The sequence below is a fragment of the Cervus canadensis genome, chromosome 2 (genome assembly GCF_019320065.1).
Source record: "Cervus canadensis isolate Bull #8, Minnesota chromosome 2, ASM1932006v1, whole genome shotgun sequence".
NCBI lineage: Eukaryota > Metazoa > Chordata > Mammalia > Artiodactyla > Cervidae > Cervus > Cervus canadensis.
Genome location: NC_057387.1, coordinates 38,706,570 through 38,726,401, shown reverse-complemented (window position 1 = coordinate 38,726,401; position 19,832 = coordinate 38,706,570). Strand labels below are relative to the sequence as shown.

Sequence of the window (19,832 nt, the reverse complement as noted above, 5' to 3'; positions counted from 1 at the left end):
GATGGCTTAGACTTACTTGAGGTCCTGGGTTTCCTTGCTGACCAGGAGGTCCCGGCTCCCCTTGAGGACCCTAACATAGAAAAATGGAAAAGAGTCTTTAATAGAACTATTTCACATAATAGGTTTTTTTTCTTTTGGATTGAAAAATAGTCCCCATATCATGTTTCCCTTTAGAGAATCTGGAAAATCTTGCAAAATATTAATGCTAGCAGAAGAATTTGGCAAAACATTGTAAGAAACCTTAATTTTAGATTTAGCAGCAAAAATGGTTTGCTAGTATTTAGATTACAGAAATGAGTTACCTTATGGATATCTTCTACATACCATGTTCCCTTTTGGTCCTGGGGGGCCATCCACACCTGCTATACCCTTCAATGAAGAAAAAATATACATGAATGTATACAAGTTCAGGTGCTACAATAGAAAATATAAAAAACTAACCTAATAACATGATACCCACTAACCTAGGGTAACTAAAAATCATTTTAGAACTCAATGGAAATGAGAGAAAAAGCAAGGTCTATACTCTCATCTCCATGTCCATGGAGACATCCTGGCAGTATTTTCTACTGTGTCTTGGGAAAAGCAATAAAATACATAAACTAAAAGGAAGAGAAAAGAAAGAAGCAGGTGGAGTGAGTACACTCAGTTAAATTGATAGGCAGTATCATTAGGTCTTAGATTACAATAGTGAAATTTTGGCTGTCTACTGAAAGCTTTAACAGCTCTCTGGCTTTAAGACTCTGGCAACAAACTTTCCCTAGAACATTTTGAATGTTTTCAACAATACATACAGGCTGTCCAATAGGTCCTGGAGTTCCTCTTGGTCCTAGCAAACCTCGTGGACCCTAGGAGCAAAAAAGAAACAGATTATCCAAAAAAAAAAAAAATGCCTTCAAAACATGCCTTGTCTTTTAAATAAATACATTTTAATGCAATGTTTTGATTAAAATATTTATTCATCCTCTTTTAACACACCAAAAGAAGCATTTAAAATAGCATTTGGGAAAAAAAAATAAATAAAAAATAAAATAGCATTTGGTGTGACACAATTACCTAGTGTTTATATTGAGCCAAAAGCCAAAATGGATGAGTGAATCTTTAATATAGAAACTGTATCTTTGAGTCTGTGGAATTACATATGAATCACTTGTGAAACTTTCAATATAAGCAATATTTTAAAGATTTAAGTAAGTCACTTTTGTGCCTTTTTCCAATTTGAATAGCAACGCTGAATCTTATTAAATCTTATAATTCAAACAGACTACATGAAGAGTCTTGATTCTCATTTATTTTACATTTAGGTAAATTCCATCTTGAGAGAATAGTCTACTGAGAGAAAGAAACAAACAACTGGATGACTATATTAGGAAGGTTATAGAAACCACTTTCATGATTTTTAAAATTATTATGATTTAAGCCATCATTTTCTTCTCTTCTTCCCCTTCTCCATTTTTTCCTCCTTTTTTTCTTTCTTCAAAAAAGTCAACAGGATGGTTTACTGTTATATTTACTTGAGCAACTGAGGAGCCTGGTGGGCTATAATCCAAGAGGTTGCAAAGAGTTGGACACAACTGAGCAACTAACACACACAAACACACTATGCCTTTGAATTGGCAGGTTCTATAATGTGGCAAAGTAGCAGTAAAACTAGGAGGTCTGCTTCTAGTGTGGATCTTTGATTGACTAGGTTTGAGTAAACCTTTCCGACTCAGTTTCCTCATTTGTAAAATTCAATGGAAAAAAGGATATAATTTAGTAAATTTTATAGGCATATTTTATACTTAATAGTTATATTTTATAGTTATATTTATAGTTATATTTGATAAGCACCTCATTTTTTGTTTCTTCTAGTAATAAGATTACTTTATCCTAAACAAATAAAAAATTCTAGAGGTATAAATATAAAAAATTGAAACAAATAGCAACAAAAACTAGATAAGGTTTTTTGGATGGCAAGTTGTTGTTTAGTAGCTCAGTCATGTCCAATTCTTTGTGACCCCATGAACTGCAGCACGCCAGACTTCCCTGTCCTTCACTATCTTCTGGAATTTGCTCAAGCTCATGTCCATTGAGTAGGTGATGCCATCTAACCATCTCATCCTCTGTCGTCCCCTTCTTCTCTTGCCCCCAGTCTTTCCCAGCATCAGGAATTTTTCCAATGAGTTGTCTCTTTGAATCAGGAGGCCAAAGTACTGGAACTTCAGCATCAGTCCTACCACTGAATATTCAGGGTTGATTCCCTTTAGGATTGACTAATTTGATCTTGCTGTCCAAGGGACTCCCAAGAGTCTTCTCCAGCACCACAGTTTGAAAGCATCAATTCCTCGGTGTTCAGCCTTCTTGATGGTCCAAGTCTAACATCAGTACATAATTACTGCAAAAACCATAGCTTTGACTATAGGGACCTTTGTTGGCAAGTGATGTCTCTGCTTTTTAATAAGGTGTCTAGGTTTCTCATAGCTATACTTCAAAGAAGTAAAAGTCTTTTAATTTTGTGGCTGCAGTCACTGTCCACAGTGATTTTGGAGTCCAAGAAAATAAAATCTGTCACTGTTTCCACTTTCCTCCCATATGTTTGCCATGAAGAGATGGGAATGGAAGCTATGATCTTAGATTTTTGAATGTTAGGATTTTAGCCAGCTTTTTTTCACTCTCCTCTTTCATCTTCATCAAGAGGCACTTTAGTTCTTCTTCAATTTCTGGTATTAGAGTGTTATCATCTGCATATCTGAGGTTGTTGATATTTCCCCATGCAATCTTGATTTTAGCTTGTGATTCATCCAGCCTGGCATTTCGCAAGATACATTCTGCATAGAAATTAAATAAAAGTGTGAAAGCATGAGCCTTGTTGTACTCCTTTCCCAATTTTGAACCAATCTGATATTCCATGTATGGTTTTAACTGCTGCTTTTTGACCTGCATACAGATTTCTCAGGAGACAGGTAAGGTGGTCTGGTAATCCCATCTCTAAGAATTTTCCAGTTTGTTGTGATCCACACATTCAAAGTATTTAGCATAGTCAATGAAGTGGAAATAGATTTTTCTTTTTTGAGAATTGTCTAGCTTTTTGTATGATCCAACAAATGTTGGCCATTTGATCTCTGGTTCCTCTGCCTTTTCTAAATCTAGCTTGTACATCTGGAAGTTCCAGGTTCAAGCCTAGCTTGAAGGATTTTGAACATTATCTTGCTAGCATGGGAAATGAGCACAATTGTATAGTAGTTTGAACATTCTTTGGCATTTGCCTTTCTTTAGGATTGAAATGAAAACTGACCTTTTCCAGTCCTGTGGCCACTGCTGAGTTTTCCAATTTTGCTGGCGTATTGAGGGCAACACTTTAACAGTATCATCTTTTAGGATTTGAAATAGCTCAGTTGGAATTCCATCACCACTGCTAGCTTTGTTCAAAGTAATGTTTCTTAAGGCCCACTTGACTTCACACTCCAGAATATCTGGCTTTATATGAGTGATCATACCATCGTGGTTATCTGTGTAATTAAGACCTTCTTTATGTAGTTCTTCTGTGTATTCTTGCCACCTCTTCTTAGTCTCTTCTGTGTCTGTTACGTCCTTGCCATTTTTGTCCTTTATTGTGCCCATCTTTTCATGAGATGTTCCTTTGGTATCTCCAATTTTCTTGAAGAGATCTATAGTCTTTCCTGTTCTATTGTTTTCCTCTATTTATTTGCATCATTCACTTAAAAAGGCTTTCTTAGCTCTCCTTGTAGTTAAGATGCTATATCCCAATTTTTTTTCTCTCAATTTTCTAAGATTTAATGAAAGAAGAGCTGTAAGTTTCCTTTTTAAATGTTTTTTCACATAACAAATTACCTGGTTAGGTTAGGTAAGATTGCAATTTATTATTGACTTTATATATGTAACACCAAGCACTATTTCTCCTAAAGAGGGTATTATTTAAAAAGAAAAAAAATGAAAGTTGCTTACAGCTTCACCTGGAAGACCCCTTGGTCCTATTTCTCCATCTTCTCCCTGTCATGGACATAATGAATAGGATAGTGATATGATCAGACAATGCAACATTTCAGCATGGCTTTTTTTAACGTTTTAATTTTAAATATTTCTTAAAAGAAATGAACTTTCATATACCCTCATTCCATCTTCACCAGGAGGACCAGGAGGACCTTGAGGACCTCGTTCACCCTATTAAAGAAATCCAAATACAATTAGAATTTGAAGTAAACCAGAATATTTATAACTCTATCCTACAGCTATCCTAGCAAATATAATGAAACATTTGGTAGAAAAACGTATGCTTTATTTTCTCTCCTGGAAACATTTCAGAGATAAGTCATAATTTTGCATTGACTGGCATTACAACTTAGTATGCAAGGAAAACATTCTTTCAATTTTGAAACCACAAAGATTTAAATAAAATAGCCAAATAATTTTCAGACATTTAATTATTAAAAACTAACAGAAAATTATTTTGCTGAAGACTGTCTTCAGTCTTCATGGTGCATGGATGCCTTTGCTGATTTTTATTTAAATTTTTTCTGCTTCTTAAATAATTCTCAATTCAGCACAATTCTGGAAGACTAATGAGGCTTCAATTTAAAAAAAAAACAAAATTATGTATTTCTCTCAACATGGCACACACTAGATATTTTGCAAAACTTTCATAGAACTCTCTTTTCTTTATCTTTCTTTTTTTCACATTTTCTAATTGTCCTAAAGATTGCCTCACCTTTATTTTTAACTTTTAAAGAAGAGTAATGTGAAGATACAAAGCTGATCTTTTTTGAGAGACCACATCCTGGCTTAATTTCCCACTAAAACTACTGACTGGATTGCTGTTCAACATTATTATTTTGTTAATAAGCCCTAGTAAATTTTAAACTCCTCCATTGAACTATAAACATATTATCCCAAAGAAGTAGTCTATGGTATCTTGATCTACTGGAACCATCTAACAAGTATAATAAAATACATTGCCCAGTATATTGTAATATTAACTACAGACTGCCTGCAGGTGTCTTTTGAATATATTTCCATAGACAAAATGTAAGAAGGAAATTGAGGTAATTATCAGAAAGTTAGAGGCAAAATAAAATCTCCATACTTGTTCTGTAAATATACTTTGCATATATATACACATCCTGGAGGAGGGTACGGCAACCCACTCCAGCATTCTTGCCTGGAAAATCATGGACAGAGGAGCCTGGTGGGCTACAGTCCATAGGGTCACATAGAGTCTAAAAAGACTGAAGTGACTTAGCACGTACACATACACGTACATAAAGATTCTGCCTCAACTTATATTTGTGTAAAATGAGTATTTTATATCTAAAAAATTAAAAAAAAATAATAATCATATCCCATCTATAATTCTACTTATATTTCTTCATGTATCTTTTAGATGTACTAATTTACATGAGTTCACAAATACTTAATTTTCTTATTTCTTAGTGCAACTATTTAAAATATTTCATAGTATTCTTATATTATCCCTGTACAAAAAGCAATATAATAGTATGTCTTACCCTGTGACCCTTGTCACCTGGCAGACCTGGAAGTCCATCAAATCCTCGATCTCCCTGTAAAATCATCATCACCACCATCATCAACAACATCATATTCTGAGCTTATTTCTGAACTGTAATTTGAATGTGAAATATTATTTCATATCAAGAAACTTTATTTTAAAATATAAAAATTTCAGGAGAAACTGAGATAAGAGATCTGAATATACAAACATATGAGATGAGTTCCTGACCTTGGCCCCGGGTTCTCCTGGCATTCCTCTTCCTCCATCAGCACCCGGACGACCCTGATAGTACCAAGAACATGACTAAGCAAAAAGGATTCCAAATAGCACAGAGTTAAAGAAAAGAAAATAACTGATGATTTCAGATGCCCTCAATATGCTCAATGAAAGCAAATCATACCCTTTTTCCAGGTTTTCCTGTTGGACCAGGAGGACCTTGGACACCACGTGGACCCTATATCAAAACATCATATTTAATTAATTTTATAGAATTCCTGATCAATAAACTCAATCACATAGAGAAATGGTTTTAAAATTTTATATCTTAGTTTTACCTTAACCTCTTTAACACAAAAAAATATAGTTTCATGTATAAAAGTCCACATAAAGCAAGAAGATAAGAGAATCAATTTTTCTACATGGCTCCTTGCCAGAAAAAGTCATACTATTCTATTAAGTTTATATAGACCTGTGATTACATATAAGCAAAAGGAATGCAAAATGATATTTTAAACTTAAAAAATTCTCAATTACTAAATTTACTCTCAAAACCTTGGGGTTTTACATTTCCCTTGACTGAAAACACTTCATTTCATTCCTCTTGTCTTTCTAATCCTTTTGCTTTTAAATTTCCCATCTTTTGTGGCAATCTTCTCCTAGATATTTATTCTTTTATTGCAAGTATCATGTTTGATTATAACTGTTTTTTGCTTTTGTTTCCATAGTTGAGTCTCCCATTTAATTGTTAACCTCCGCAACTTTGGACTAAATCTTTTTCTCCATTATACTTGTACAGTTCAGCACAGTGCCTGGTACACGTTTCTTTCGATCATCTACAAAATTCTGGAGGATGACTTGGCAAACTTGAATTCAATTACTGACTGGTGCCATACCATCTCAGATTAAAGCTTTAAGATCCTCAGTATCTTTCTTGAGGTAGTTCAGTACAATGTTATATCAACATACAATGTCTTGTTTGTGAGTTAATATACACGTTTTAAAGATAAAATTACACAGCTTATAATAGATAACATACAAATCCATTAGAAATATTACACAGGCCTTCAATGGCACGAGTGGTAAAGAGCCTGCCTGCCAACGCAGGAGACTTTAGAGATGCAGGCTTGACTGTTGGTTGGGAAGATCCCCTGGAGGAGGGCACGGCAACCCACTCCAGTATTCTTGCCAGGAGGATCCCATGCACAGAGGAGCCTGGTGGCCATAGCGTCACAGGGCTGGACAGAATTGAGGCAACATAGCCTAGCATCCCTTTTTAAGTTTAAACAATACGAATTGAGCAAGTGTGGTAGAAAATGTAACACACATTTGAAATTACAAATAATTATTATGATAGCTGTGACACATTGATTATAGAAACATGAAATTAAAGTTGCCTAATAGTTAGAGATTAAAAGAATATAGCTTAAAAATACTGCAGAAAAAAAATTCTATCCTATACCCCAGCTGGAAGGCAAGGAGCAATAATAACAGCACAAATTTTGTTAGTTTTTAATGAAAATGATCTTTCATTTGATACTGCATCTCACTGAAATTAAGGAAAACTGCAAAGACCATGAAAATTGCTGCAGCATGTTTTCAAATTCACCCATTTTGTAAAAGGTGAGTTTGATCCAAAAATTCACAAACTGTAAAAGGCTAGATTTCCTAACTTTTCAATATTTTTATTCAATCTTTTTATGTATTTCTCAGTTAAGGTACAAATGCTTTCCATCCGTTTATGACAATATCTAGCAGGCATGAAAAAGAAAGCTCTCACATTCTGTGTCACTCAAATATCTTTCTCAATTTAGGGGAAGTTTTTTCTCATTTCAAAATAAACTGTGGTGCATCCAAACATGGGAATATTAACTCAGTAACAAAAACAAATAAACTATGGATGTGCTCATCAACTGCAACAAATTATGCTGAGTGAAACAAGACAGTTCCAAAAGGTTACATAATGTGTGGTTTCACTTATATTCTTGGAAACATAAAACTAGTGGTGAAGAACAGATCAGCAGTCAGTCAACAATTAGCAGTAGGAAGAAGATGTGACTGTAAATGGTATCAAGTAACTGTTTGGGGTTCTGAAATTGTTCAATATCCAAATGATTGTGGTGGTAGTTAGGAAAAATACACATAGGTGTTCAAATTCATTTTTACAATATAATATTGTTAAAGTAAAACCAATTTTTTAAAAAAGAAACAAATAGATGACCACTTGAAAGCTCCTACAGTCAATCTGAATCTATAGATATTGACTAAACCAGGAAGCATTTTCATTTAAAAAAAATGAATGAATTTTAAAAGTACATGATACTTTGTTTTCAGTTTTCTAGAATAAGTATATTCCATAATGTGTTTACAATGTATGTTTCTATCTACTTGTCATTCAAGGAAAAATAATACTTTAAATTTGGCACCATGTAAATAGGGCTTCCCAGATGGCTCAGTGAAGGAGACTCAGGAGATGTGGATTCTATCCCTAGGTGGGGAAGATCCTCTGAAGTAGGAAATGGCAATCCACTCCAGTATTCTTGCCTGGGTAATCTCGTGGACAGAGGAGCCTGGAGGGCTACAGTTCATGGGGCCTCAAAGAGTTGGACACAACTGAGAGACTGAACACACAGAGAACTTACACAAAAATAGTGTAAGATCTTTTTAAGAATTTTGGTTCAGATGTTCTCAATTCTCTTAATTTCCTCAGCTCTACAAATGACTTAAAGTAAGCTTCTTTTATATATATTAAATATCCTTTCTGAGAGAATTTATTAGATTTGGTCTCCACAAGAAATAGCTTAGGCTTGTGTCAGGGCTGCTATAAGTACAATCGCAATGGTTCTTCTTTGCTCTGTATAATCTTATATCAATTTAATATTCAGAAGGCCCATTACTATCAAGATTTTACAATTCTAATTTATATCTTCTTCTAATATTGTTTAAATTAATCAAATTATTGGCAGTCAACTGACCATTAGAGATTTTTCAATTAAAGAAGTTGATGTGAGCTGCAAGGCAATTTAAGTAATTGCTTTACTTCTGAAACAAATGGCAGACCCTTCAATTACCATAATAGGTAAAATAAACTTAAATATAAAATAAGTGAAATAGGTTAATTTTTACCTGAGGACCTGGATCGCCCATCTCACCTTTGGCCCCAGAAGAACCAGGTCCACCCTGTAGAGAAAAAGTGAAGACATATTCATTTAATTTTGTAATTCTCTAATCAGTGATGTCCTACTATTTTCACTTGAAATAAACATTATTCAAAATACATTTCTTCAATTAGTATGATTTTATTAGTTAATACAATAAAATTTTCAAGTCTTCTGAATGAAATACATCTCTTCTCAGATTTTGACTGTATTCACATGCGGGAATTATATTTAAAAGCTTATATTTACTGATAATCACACAGAAGCCAATTCCATGAGATCACACTGAGATATTCTTTAATGTGTACGCCATCAGAGCACTTACAACCATACGCAGGCATTATGTATCATTACACTGTGGTGGAGTACTAGAGAAAACACATTTTTACAGACTCGGGTACACACTGAATCCATTCATACAACTTGGAAACATGTTAATGCTTTTATACTCAGAAATTTCTGAGACGCTGAATTCTATAGAATAAAACATCAAAAAAAGATGCTATTGCTATCATTATAATGTCGCGAAATAACATTAAAGTAATTTTTCCCTAGATTGTTCTGAATTAATTTTCCCCACAAAAATAAATCCTATGACAAAGCCTCTTACAAATATTAACATAAGTCAAGAAGTGCAACAAAAATCTGGCACATTAACTGGAAAAAATATAAAATCACTTTATAAAAGTGCTGTGAGTTTTAAAAAATAAATACTAGGCCATTCACCCTCCTAAAGAGCTTTAGAACATTAAAATTAAACACAATGATAATAGTTATTTCATGCTGAAGTATACTTTGTGTGTTTAAAAAGTTTCTGATTTACTTAAATCAATAGAGATTTTACTAAATACTGCATTGAATCAAAGTGCAAAAAGGCTAAAATTATGCAAAGCCTGAAAATGCCAGGTGTTGAGAGCCTCCTGGTGGCTCCAAAGTAAAATAACTGTTAATATGACTGCCAAAAAATATGGCAAGTCCAGTAATATGAATATTCCAGTCTTGAAGATTACAAGAATGATGACTTTCAAGCATCTGAGAATTTTTGCAGTTAAATTTCTTCAAGAGAGAAACTGGAGTTCTACATTAAATGAGATTATTATTCAGAACTGAATGCAAAGAACAGTCCAATAATCTAATTAATTTAGTATATTGTATATCAGTATATAAGCACTATCTGCTTAACAGATTATAATTACTTTGCCCAACCACTTATTCTAAAAATTGTCATGCAATTGACAGTAACAGAATAAGGAAAAGAACATTTTCAAGATTTCCTGAATATTTTATAATATAGATCTCCTTTTGTCTATAAAAGCAATTGAAAATAAATAATTGAATAAAGGAAGTGCTCATGGAAAGAATGAAAATATTTATGACTTAAAATCTTGCTTCTTTTCAAAATCTTAATATATAAAACATTTTCAGACTCTAAAATTAAGATCACTGACAGTCTGTAATAACTTTATGTTTTGAAGCAAAGAAAATAGAAGAGAAAATGGTGAAAACAAACAACGTGATTACTTTCTCTCAATACCTACCTTTAATATTTTAGGAAGCTAAAACATTATATAGCAAAGACTTAAATAGTAAAATCAATTAATCTTGGATATTACATTGAGAATGGCAATGTAATAACATGGCTGTTAATGTTTTCCCTTTGCCAACAGCCTGTGAATGGCCCTAAATGACTAGTGAAAACAGAACAGCTCAGTGTAACAAGCTTTCATGGATTCTGTTCATCACTGTCCTTACCTTATATAGATCCACTAGATTTGTATTTGTCAGGATGATAAGTAGGAAAATTCCTTTAATTTTAGAGATTCTAGACTGATATTTCAAAATTAAACAATAGGCAGTGTTCCCAAACATTCTTGAACATAAGATTCAGCCTGCTGCACTCATTAAAAATATAGTTTGCCAGCTCCAACCCTAAATCTGCCTCTCCAACTCTGAATTTGCCTCAACAGAGTCTCAAGTTCCAGGCTCCAGGAACTTTCACTTTTAATAAAATATACACATAATTCTTCCACCCCCATATCTGTAAAATACCAGCATACTAGTGGTTTTCCTCAGTGATGTAAATTTGTTATTACTAACAAGCAACTAAACATTAATTCTATTTCTTCCTTTGTTAACTGACATAGACTCTTTCATTTCCTTATTATATTTTGTAAGGCAAAACAGTAAAACTATATGATAAATACATAATAATGCATTTAGAAATGTATCATTTAAATTCTGTGGAATATATTGCCAGAACACATGTTCCACATGAGCTCAGATGATTGAGCGTAGAGCCCTGAAAATAGATAAAATGTGATAAAATTTCAAGAATGAATTAAAAGAACTATAAATATATGGAAACTATAAATATATGGAAAAATACACTAAAAAACACTTGAACACATGAAGAAAACTAGCATCCCAATAAGCTTAATAAAACAGAATTAAAAAACTATTTAATTGATTCAAATTTGAATAAAAAAGTTTTGCTGTGTCCAGTCAGCAAACCAAAAATAAACTTTTAATGTTAAGCATAATAATTTCTATAAGTACCATTATTTCAATAAAGTATATTATGCATATAAGATCATATCAAAAGCATAGTAAAGCTTTTTATATCAAAAACAATACTTAAATTGTAAACTATTCCATTAATTTTAAAATCAATGTAAAACTGGGCTGGAATTTACAGCGCTCTTTTCTCTTAAAAAAGTATGATTTAAAAAGAATCTTTTGTTGTGTATGTGTGTGTGTGTGAATTGCTATACTCCTTCAGTTAAGTTCAGTTCAGTTCAGTCTCTCAGTCGTGTCCAACTCTTTGTGACCCCATGAATCGCAGCACGCCAAGCCTCCCTGCCCATCATCAACTCCCGGAGTTTACCCAAACTCATGTCTACCGAGTCAGTGATGCCATCCAGCCATCTCATCCTCCGTCGTCCCCTTCTCCCCCTGCCCCCAATCCTTCCCAGCATCAGGGTCTTTTCCAACGAGCCAACTCTTTGCATGAGGTGGCCAAAGTATTGGAGTTTCAGCTTCAGCATCAGTCCTTCCAATGAACATGCAGGACTGACTGATCTCCTTTAGGATGGACTGGTTGTATCTCCTTGCAGTCCAAGGGACTCTCAAGAGCCTTCTCCAACACCACAAATTTCAAAATATTGAGAACATTTTTTAAATATCTAGACCATAGTGAAACAGATCACCAGCCCAGGTGGGATGCATGAGACAAGTGCTCGGGCCTGGTGCACTGGGAAGACCCAGAGCAATCGGGTGGAGAGGGAGGTGGGAGGGGGGATCGGGATGGGGAATACATGTAACTCCATGGCTGATTCATGTCAATGTATGACAAAACCCACTGCAATGTAGTGAAGTAATTAGCCTCCACCTAATAAAAATAAAGGAAAAAAAAAGAATGAGTGATGAAAAAAAAAAAATATCTAGACCACATTAGCTTGTCAGTAAGCTTATAAGATAATTGATGCTTTTGAACTGTGGTGTTGGAGAAGACTCTTGAGAGTCCCTTGGACTGCAAGGAAATCCAACCAGTCCATCCTAAAGGAGATCAATCCTGGGTGTTCATTGGAGGGACTGATGCTGAAGCTGAAACTCCAGTACTTTGGCAACCTGAGGCGGAGAGCTGACTCATTTGAAAAGACCCTGATGCTGGGAAAGATTGAGGGCAGGAGGAGAAGGGGACGACGGAGGATGAGATGGTTGGATGGCATCACCGACACAATGGACATGGGCTTGGGTGGACTCCGGGAGTTGGTGGTGGACAGGGAGGCCTGGCATGCTGCGGATCATGGGGTTGCAAAGAGTCAGACACAACTGAGCGACTGAATGGAACTAAAGCTTATGAAGAAAAACAAAACACATTTTCCAAGAGCCTCTGAAAGACAAAACAGTTTTTCTAATATCTGAAACAATTCATGAAATACTATAGGCAACTTAAAGTTTAAGCCACGTCTCCTGTTTTCTCCTAAGATTATGGACAATTTTTTCAATAGCCTCATATATTTTTGCTTCTTTAATCAATTCTTTTTAACAAAATTAAATCTCAAGAACTTATTGTAAAATTGAAATTCAATAACTCTGTTGTACAAATAAATAATATTGTTTGAAAAGTTAATAATTGAATATGTGATTCAATTATATTTTTCATTGTATTATTTGAGATCTTCCTACTGTAACTTTTTCATTGAAATTTACTGAGGACTGAATTCAAATAGATTCTTTTAAATGGAAACTAAATGAAGTGTAAGTCTATTTATTTATCTTACTTTCACCAGCCAGAGACATGAAAACTGCCTGACCAAAGCTGCACAAGGCACTACGTATATAGGAATTTAAATACATAAAGTCTTATTGGATAACCTACCACGGGACCTGGTCTTCCAGTCAGACCCATTGGGCCAGGTGGACCTCTCAGAGCAATCTAGAAAACAAGAGATAGCAAATTCAGGAATGCTACCTTGGATGAGCATATTAAACCACAATAATTATTTGTACAAGTTGCCCTTGAGTAACAGCCTAATCAACAGAGGCATAATAGCTATGTAGAAAGAGTGTTTGATTACTGAAGAATCATGTTTCTAGAATGACAATGACGTAATAAGTATCAAACTTTTTTTAAACTGTTGTAACTTATACAGTCTATACTATATATTTATGACTTATCTAATGATAAAAGTAAAAATAGATTTTAGTATCTAATAAGAAACTTAATATCTGATCATTTTTCTACTCAAATATACATTCAGAATATTGCATAAATTTCTTTTCAATATGTTGGTGCAATTCTTATTGAAAATACTTTCAATTGTGAACAATTTGAGATGCTTTTTAAGTTTTCTAGCAGTATCTTAGGAAAAGCTATGACAATTCAAGCCAAATAAAAGCAAAATTGATCAGGAAGTGTTAAGATAATATAGCTATTTTAACAAATCTCAAATTTAGTGCTTTATGGAAAAATACATTTATTTTATAGAATCATAGGCATAATAGACTGATTACATGCACTATTGACACTGAATATTAGAAATGTGAAATTAGCATACTTGAAAAGCTAGAACAATTAGAGTAAAAAGATATATATTTGACAGATGTTAAATTAGTGTGGTGTGCTATTTTTGAATATTAGTGATTCTGAAGATGAATATTTAGATTACCATAGCAGATATAAAAATATTGCAATAGAAATAATATGTAAAATCATATTAGAAAAGTGCATGAGATGAAAACAGTAATATCTCCAAAATTACACTACTGACTCACCATGAGATTTTTGACAATACACTTCTTAATCCTTGAGATTAAATATCTGAAAAATTGGAATTATAATGCTTGCTACCTATTTCCAAGTAGATTAAAAGGACTAATAAAATTAGGAATTCAATGGCCTAAAAAACTATTTAAGCTCAAATTACCTAAAATCTGTCCAAAGTAATATAATTTATTAGTTGTATGCACCATTAGTAAATCAATTTAATATTTTTAGACTTCTATCATGTCAAGATCTAATAAACCAGTGTTTTAAATTTTCATTGTCTTTATAGATAATGCAACCAAACAACGACATTTTTTCAGATTAATAGACTTACATTTTCATATAATTTATGCAGTCATAAATTTATGGTGATAAATAGTTATCATCAAAATGATTTATATCACTTAGGAAGCAGGAAGTCATATCCATACCACTGTAAGCCTTTTATTTCCTTTCTTCTTGAAAAGAAAACAAGACTACACTATGAATAAAAGTAGTATATCACTTTCAACTCTTTCCTGATCCATTCTTTTGATTTCTTTATTTATATTTTAATTGTACTGGAGCAAACGTAAAAATAAACAATTTTATATTCTATATGTATGCAGAGTGTGGAAAACTTTTAGTTGACAATGAAGTATGAACTGAGCAAATCTGGGAAAAATAAAATATAGATTACAATGTTTCATGCACAGACCGCATTTTTTTTTTTTTAGACCTTATATTTGAAGGTTTCTTTCCTACACAAGAATGCCTAAGAAACTGAAATTTCTGGATTAATTGGGATATCCTAAATAATCTGCAAGATTAGGTGGAAAAATTTTTTAAAAGTTTACCCTCTCACTCTATTCATTGATCGCCGACATATGACATGCGCCTTAGCAGGGAAAACTGGATGTGAAAGATAAAGGGTGTTATGTGTAAATCCACCATCAGGCCTCTTTGAATAAAATTAGAAAATGTGTGTGTTATGGTTTGTGTGTTTTTGCAAGAATTATGTGTGGTAATACTGCAAAGGCCAGTCATTTAAATTCAATATTAAATAAAATATTCCTACTCGAAAAACAGATATTTTCTTAGCATCTTCTCCATCTAGATTCAATATACTATATAGAATTTTGTTCATAATAGTAGCACCCTCCAGATACATACACACACACCCCTCACACACTCTCTGTCTCTTTCTCTCTCTCTTGTGTAATTCAACACATAGTCAGGTTATGGGACTACACGTTGATCCTTTCTTACCCGAGCCTGCTGAAGAATGGCCTGGGCCTGAGCTTCCTGAGCAGAGACGGTTGGTCCTTTGGAACTATCGCCACCATAACGAAACTAAGAAAAGATAATAACATACAGAAGCTCAAAATCAGACTTTCTCACGTAGGTGCCTTAATTACTAGTTTAAACACTACTTAAAATGTTGGGATTTTACAAAGTGTGAGGTAATTCCATCATGAATCATACCTTGATTTTTTCTAAATTTCCCATTTATTTCTTATGGAGGTTCTCTAGACCATGCTTTACCACATTTAGAAGAGACTACAGAATCTGCAATTTTAAATTCCATAATTTTTGAAAACTCTGGAATAAGCCATCATCCATTTCTTTACCTGCACAAACGCCATCCACTCTATCCACTCATTTGTGAAAATTCTAAATGCACTCAGTTAAATAGTGTTATATAGCAACTGCTATTTTCTGAGCAAAATTTCTAGAATCTCTGTGAACACAGAGGAAATCTTCCTTGAGATGGATTCAGTTTGTTTACCTTAAGTAATTATACTAGGAAATATCCTTTCTGTATCCCTTCATAAAATGCTAAAGTTCCTTTCTCTGTCTGATTTACTTCACCCAGTATGACAATCAATAGTTTCATCCATGCTGCTTTTTATTAATAATAGCTGAATAGTATTCCATTATTATGTGCATATATGTTACATCCTCTTTATCCATTCATCTGTTACTGAACATTTAGGTTGCTTCCATGTCCTGGCTATTGTAAAGAGAGCTGCTATGAACACTGGGGTACATGTATCTTTTAAAATTTTAATATTCTCCAGATACATGCCTAGGAGTGGGACTCTTGGGCCATATGGTAACCATATTTTAGTTTTTTAAGGAACCTTCATGCTGTTTTCCATAGAAGATGCATCAATTTACATTCCCACTAACAGTGTAGGAGAATTTCCTTTTCTCCACATCCTCTCCAGCATTTACTATTTGTAGCCTTTTAAATGATGGCCATTCTGACCAGCATGAGTTGATATCTCATTATAGTTTGGATTTTTATTTCTCTAATAGTTGGGAATGTTTAGTATCTCTTCTTGTTCCTACTGATAATCTGTATGTCTTCTTTAGAGAAATGCCTACTTCAGCTCAGTTCAGTTCAGTTGGTCGGTCGTGTCCGACTCAGTGCAACCCATGAACCTCAGCACGCCAGGCCTCCCTGTCCATCACCAACTCCCAGAGTCCACCCAAACCCATGTCCATTGTGTCAGTGATGCCATCCAACCATCTCATCCTCTGTGGTCCCCTTCTCCTCCTGCCTTCAATCTTTCCCAACATCAGGGTCTTTTCAAATGAGTCAGCTCTCCGCATCAGGTGGCCAAAGTATTGGAGTTTCAGCTTCAACATCAGTCCTTCCAATGAACACCCAGGACTGAACTCCTTTAGGATGGACTGGTTGGATCTCCTTGCAGTCCAAGGGACTCTCAAGAGTCTTCTCTAACACCACAGTTCAAAAGCATCAATTTTTTGGCGCTCAGCTTTCTTGATAGTCCAACTCTCACATCCATACATGACGACTGGAAAAACCATAGCCTTGACTAGATGGAACTTGTTGGCAAAGTAAAGTCTCTGCTTGTTAATATGCTGTCTAGGTTGGTCACAACTTTCCTTCCAAGGAGCAAGCATCTTTTAATTTCATGGCTGCAATCACCATCTGCAGTGATCTTGGAGCCCAGAAAAACAGTCAGCCACTGTTTCTACTGTTTCCCCGTCTATTTGCCATGAAGTGATGGGACCGGATGCCATGATCTTAGTTTTCTGAATGCCTACTTAGTCCTTCCATCTATTTCTTGATTGTGTGTGTGTGTGTGTTTTGCTGTTGTTGTTGTTATTAAGCTATATGAGATGTATATTTTGGAAAGTAAGTCAGTGATGGCTGCATATTTTGCAAGTATTTTCTCCCAGTCTATTGGTTGTCTTTTTGTTTTGTTTATGGTATCCTTCACTGTGTGAAAGTTTATAAGCTTGATTAGGTCCCATTTGTGTTTTGCTTTTGTTTCTATTACCTTGGGAGACTGACCTATGAAAACATTGTCATGATTTATGTCAAAGGATGTTTTGCCTATGTTCTCTTCTAGAAGGTTTATGTTATCATGTCTTACAGTTAATCTTTAAAACATTTTGAGTTTATTTTTGTGTCTGGTATGAGGGTGTGTTTGAACTTCATTGATTAATATTTGGCTGTCCAATTTTCCCAACACTACTTGCTGAAAAGACAGGCTTTTCCCCATTGTATATTCTTTCCTTATTTATCAAAGATTAATTGACCATAGGTATATCAGTTTATTTCTGGGCTCTCTCCTCTGTTGCATTGATCCATTTGCCTTTTTGTGCCAGCATTATGCTGTTTTGATTACTGTAACTTTGTAGTATTATCTGAAAACATGTCTCCAGCTTTGTTCATTTTCCTAAGTATCACATTGGCAATTATGGGCCTTTTATGGTTCCATGTACATTTTAGGATTTTTTTTTTTTATGCTATTGTTAGTTATGTGAAAAATGACATGGGTAATTTGATAGAGATTGCATTAAATCTGTAGGTTGCTTTTGGGTAGTAAGGTCATTTTAATATTAATTCCTCTGCGCAACTTTAAAAAGTAATCTTAAGGTAAACTAAATAATTTGGGGGCAATGAATAATAACTGTATAAATATATGTTATTTAAAAAGTATCAACTAGTGTCTATATGGTGGTAAACAGTATACTAATTTCATGTAATACATGAAATGCATGTTACCCATATGACTCAGGATAAAGTACACAATTAATAATACTAAGTTCTTTAAGCTTTGTTGTCAAAATATAATGAAATAATAAAGGCTTAGTTCTACTTCAAAGTTAATATTTACCAGAATTTGCTTTATTGAATTTTCCAGTTACTGGAGGCTGCTTCATTTCAAGTATCTCTACCTTATATAGTAGATTTTTGATTGATCTATAATATGATTCTGCAATATTTTTCAGCAATAGGATGACAAAACATCAGGTTATCTTTACAACAATAAAAATACATACCGGTAATACTAACATGGTACCAGGAGGACCAGGTAGACCATCAGCCCCTGGTAAACCAGGACGTCCTGGAGGACCCTAGGGAAGCAAATGAAATCATCAAAATTAATAAATAAACAAAATAATTAAATTATTAGAAACTGAATAACTTTGAATGCCATAACTCTACATTACCTAATTTTTCATTTGTCCTCTACTCCTTGGTTAATCTTCTTTTATTAATAGTAAGTATATCTAGAGATGACTGTATTTCACTGCACTAGTTTTACATAATTTAAATGATATGTAAATTTATTGCTATTCAAGGAAGAAGAAAAAAGGGATTTTGCAAGAAGAGTTTCAACAGACTTAACATAAATAGTCTATTTCACCATGTGACCCAGGACACGATCTTCAAATTAGGATGCAGGCTTACTAACTCATTCTAACAGCATTCAGCTAAACAGTCGTAGTAGTTCCTGGAAAATATGTCTTAATTCCAAAGGAAGAACTTGCTCTAATGTATCAGGTTCATATCAAAATGAAAACTGATTATAAATAATAACAAATTTCTTACTAAGTATAAGATCAAGGCATTGTCTCTCCTCTCATTTTTAAAATTATAGTTAGAAAAGTTAAACAAAACTTTGCACATTGAATTCACATGTTATTCAAGTGAGAAGAATAATATCTTAAATTTGTAGAATATATTTTATTTCTTTTTATTTAAATTGCATTCTTTTGAATCCCTTCACTTACCCTCTCGCCAGGGTCACCAGGGGGTCCAGTGGGGCCTTGTAGACCTGGAGGACCCATAAGACCCTACGGAGAAATAAACCATGATGAGTCAGATTCCTGACTTAATTAGTATTCAGGCAAATTCATCCTACCAAAATCAAAGACGAACTCATTTATATTTCATAAACACTTTCTCCCAAACAACTGGCCTATTAAACTTCCCATAAAAAGAGAACATATAGGGGCCACTTTATAGCTAACTCAGCTCTTCCTCTACAAGGCTGTCCTCAGGGTAGACAAAGACATTCCATGGAAGAACAAAAAGGAGATCCTGCCAGTGTACAGTCCCTGAGGTGGAAGCTGGTTCCCGGCTCTTGTGAAAGAAATGGTATACTCATTCAATTAGACTGCAAAAATGTGACCACGAAGTTGAAATCTAGAAATCATTTATCTTCTTCTGTGGGTGTAAGTATTTATAGGCATGGGTATAATATATTTAATTCACATGACAAGAATTTAATTAATTTCACAAAAGAAAGAAGATTTCTTACAAAGTCAGATCAGTACTACTCCCTGACAAAAAGACAAACTGATGAGTAACAACAGCCTTACTAAAAAATGAAAATGGAAGCTGATATCACTACATTCGGTAGTACAATAAAGG

General features: G+C 34.0%; 1 protein-coding gene across 6 annotated transcripts in view; it reads right to left on the bottom strand.

Moving 5' to 3' along the window:
• COL11A1 (collagen type XI alpha 1 chain) overlaps nt 1-19,832 on the bottom strand; it is a 210,274-nt gene that overhangs the window by 114,897 nt on the left and 75,545 nt on the right. For all 6 annotated transcript variants that reach the window (XM_043460500.1, XM_043460499.1, XM_043460501.1 and 3 more), the window contains 13 exons: nt 19,190-19,252; nt 18,455-18,529; nt 15,401-15,484; nt 13,265-13,321; nt 8,852-8,905; nt 5,910-5,963; nt 5,738-5,791; nt 5,505-5,558; nt 4,111-4,164; nt 3,949-3,993; nt 795-848; nt 325-369; nt 17-70 (listed from right to left, as the gene is read on the bottom strand). In XM_043460500.1, coding sequence (XP_043316435.1) covers nt 17-70; nt 325-369; nt 795-848; nt 3,949-3,993; nt 4,111-4,164; nt 5,505-5,558; nt 5,738-5,791; nt 5,910-5,963; nt 8,852-8,905; nt 13,265-13,321; nt 15,401-15,484; nt 18,455-18,529; nt 19,190-19,252 — 747 coding nt within the window. The remainder of the gene's footprint in view (nt 1-16; nt 71-324; nt 370-794; nt 849-3,948; nt 3,994-4,110; nt 4,165-5,504; nt 5,559-5,737; nt 5,792-5,909; nt 5,964-8,851; nt 8,906-13,264; nt 13,322-15,400; nt 15,485-18,454; nt 18,530-19,189; nt 19,253-19,832) is intronic.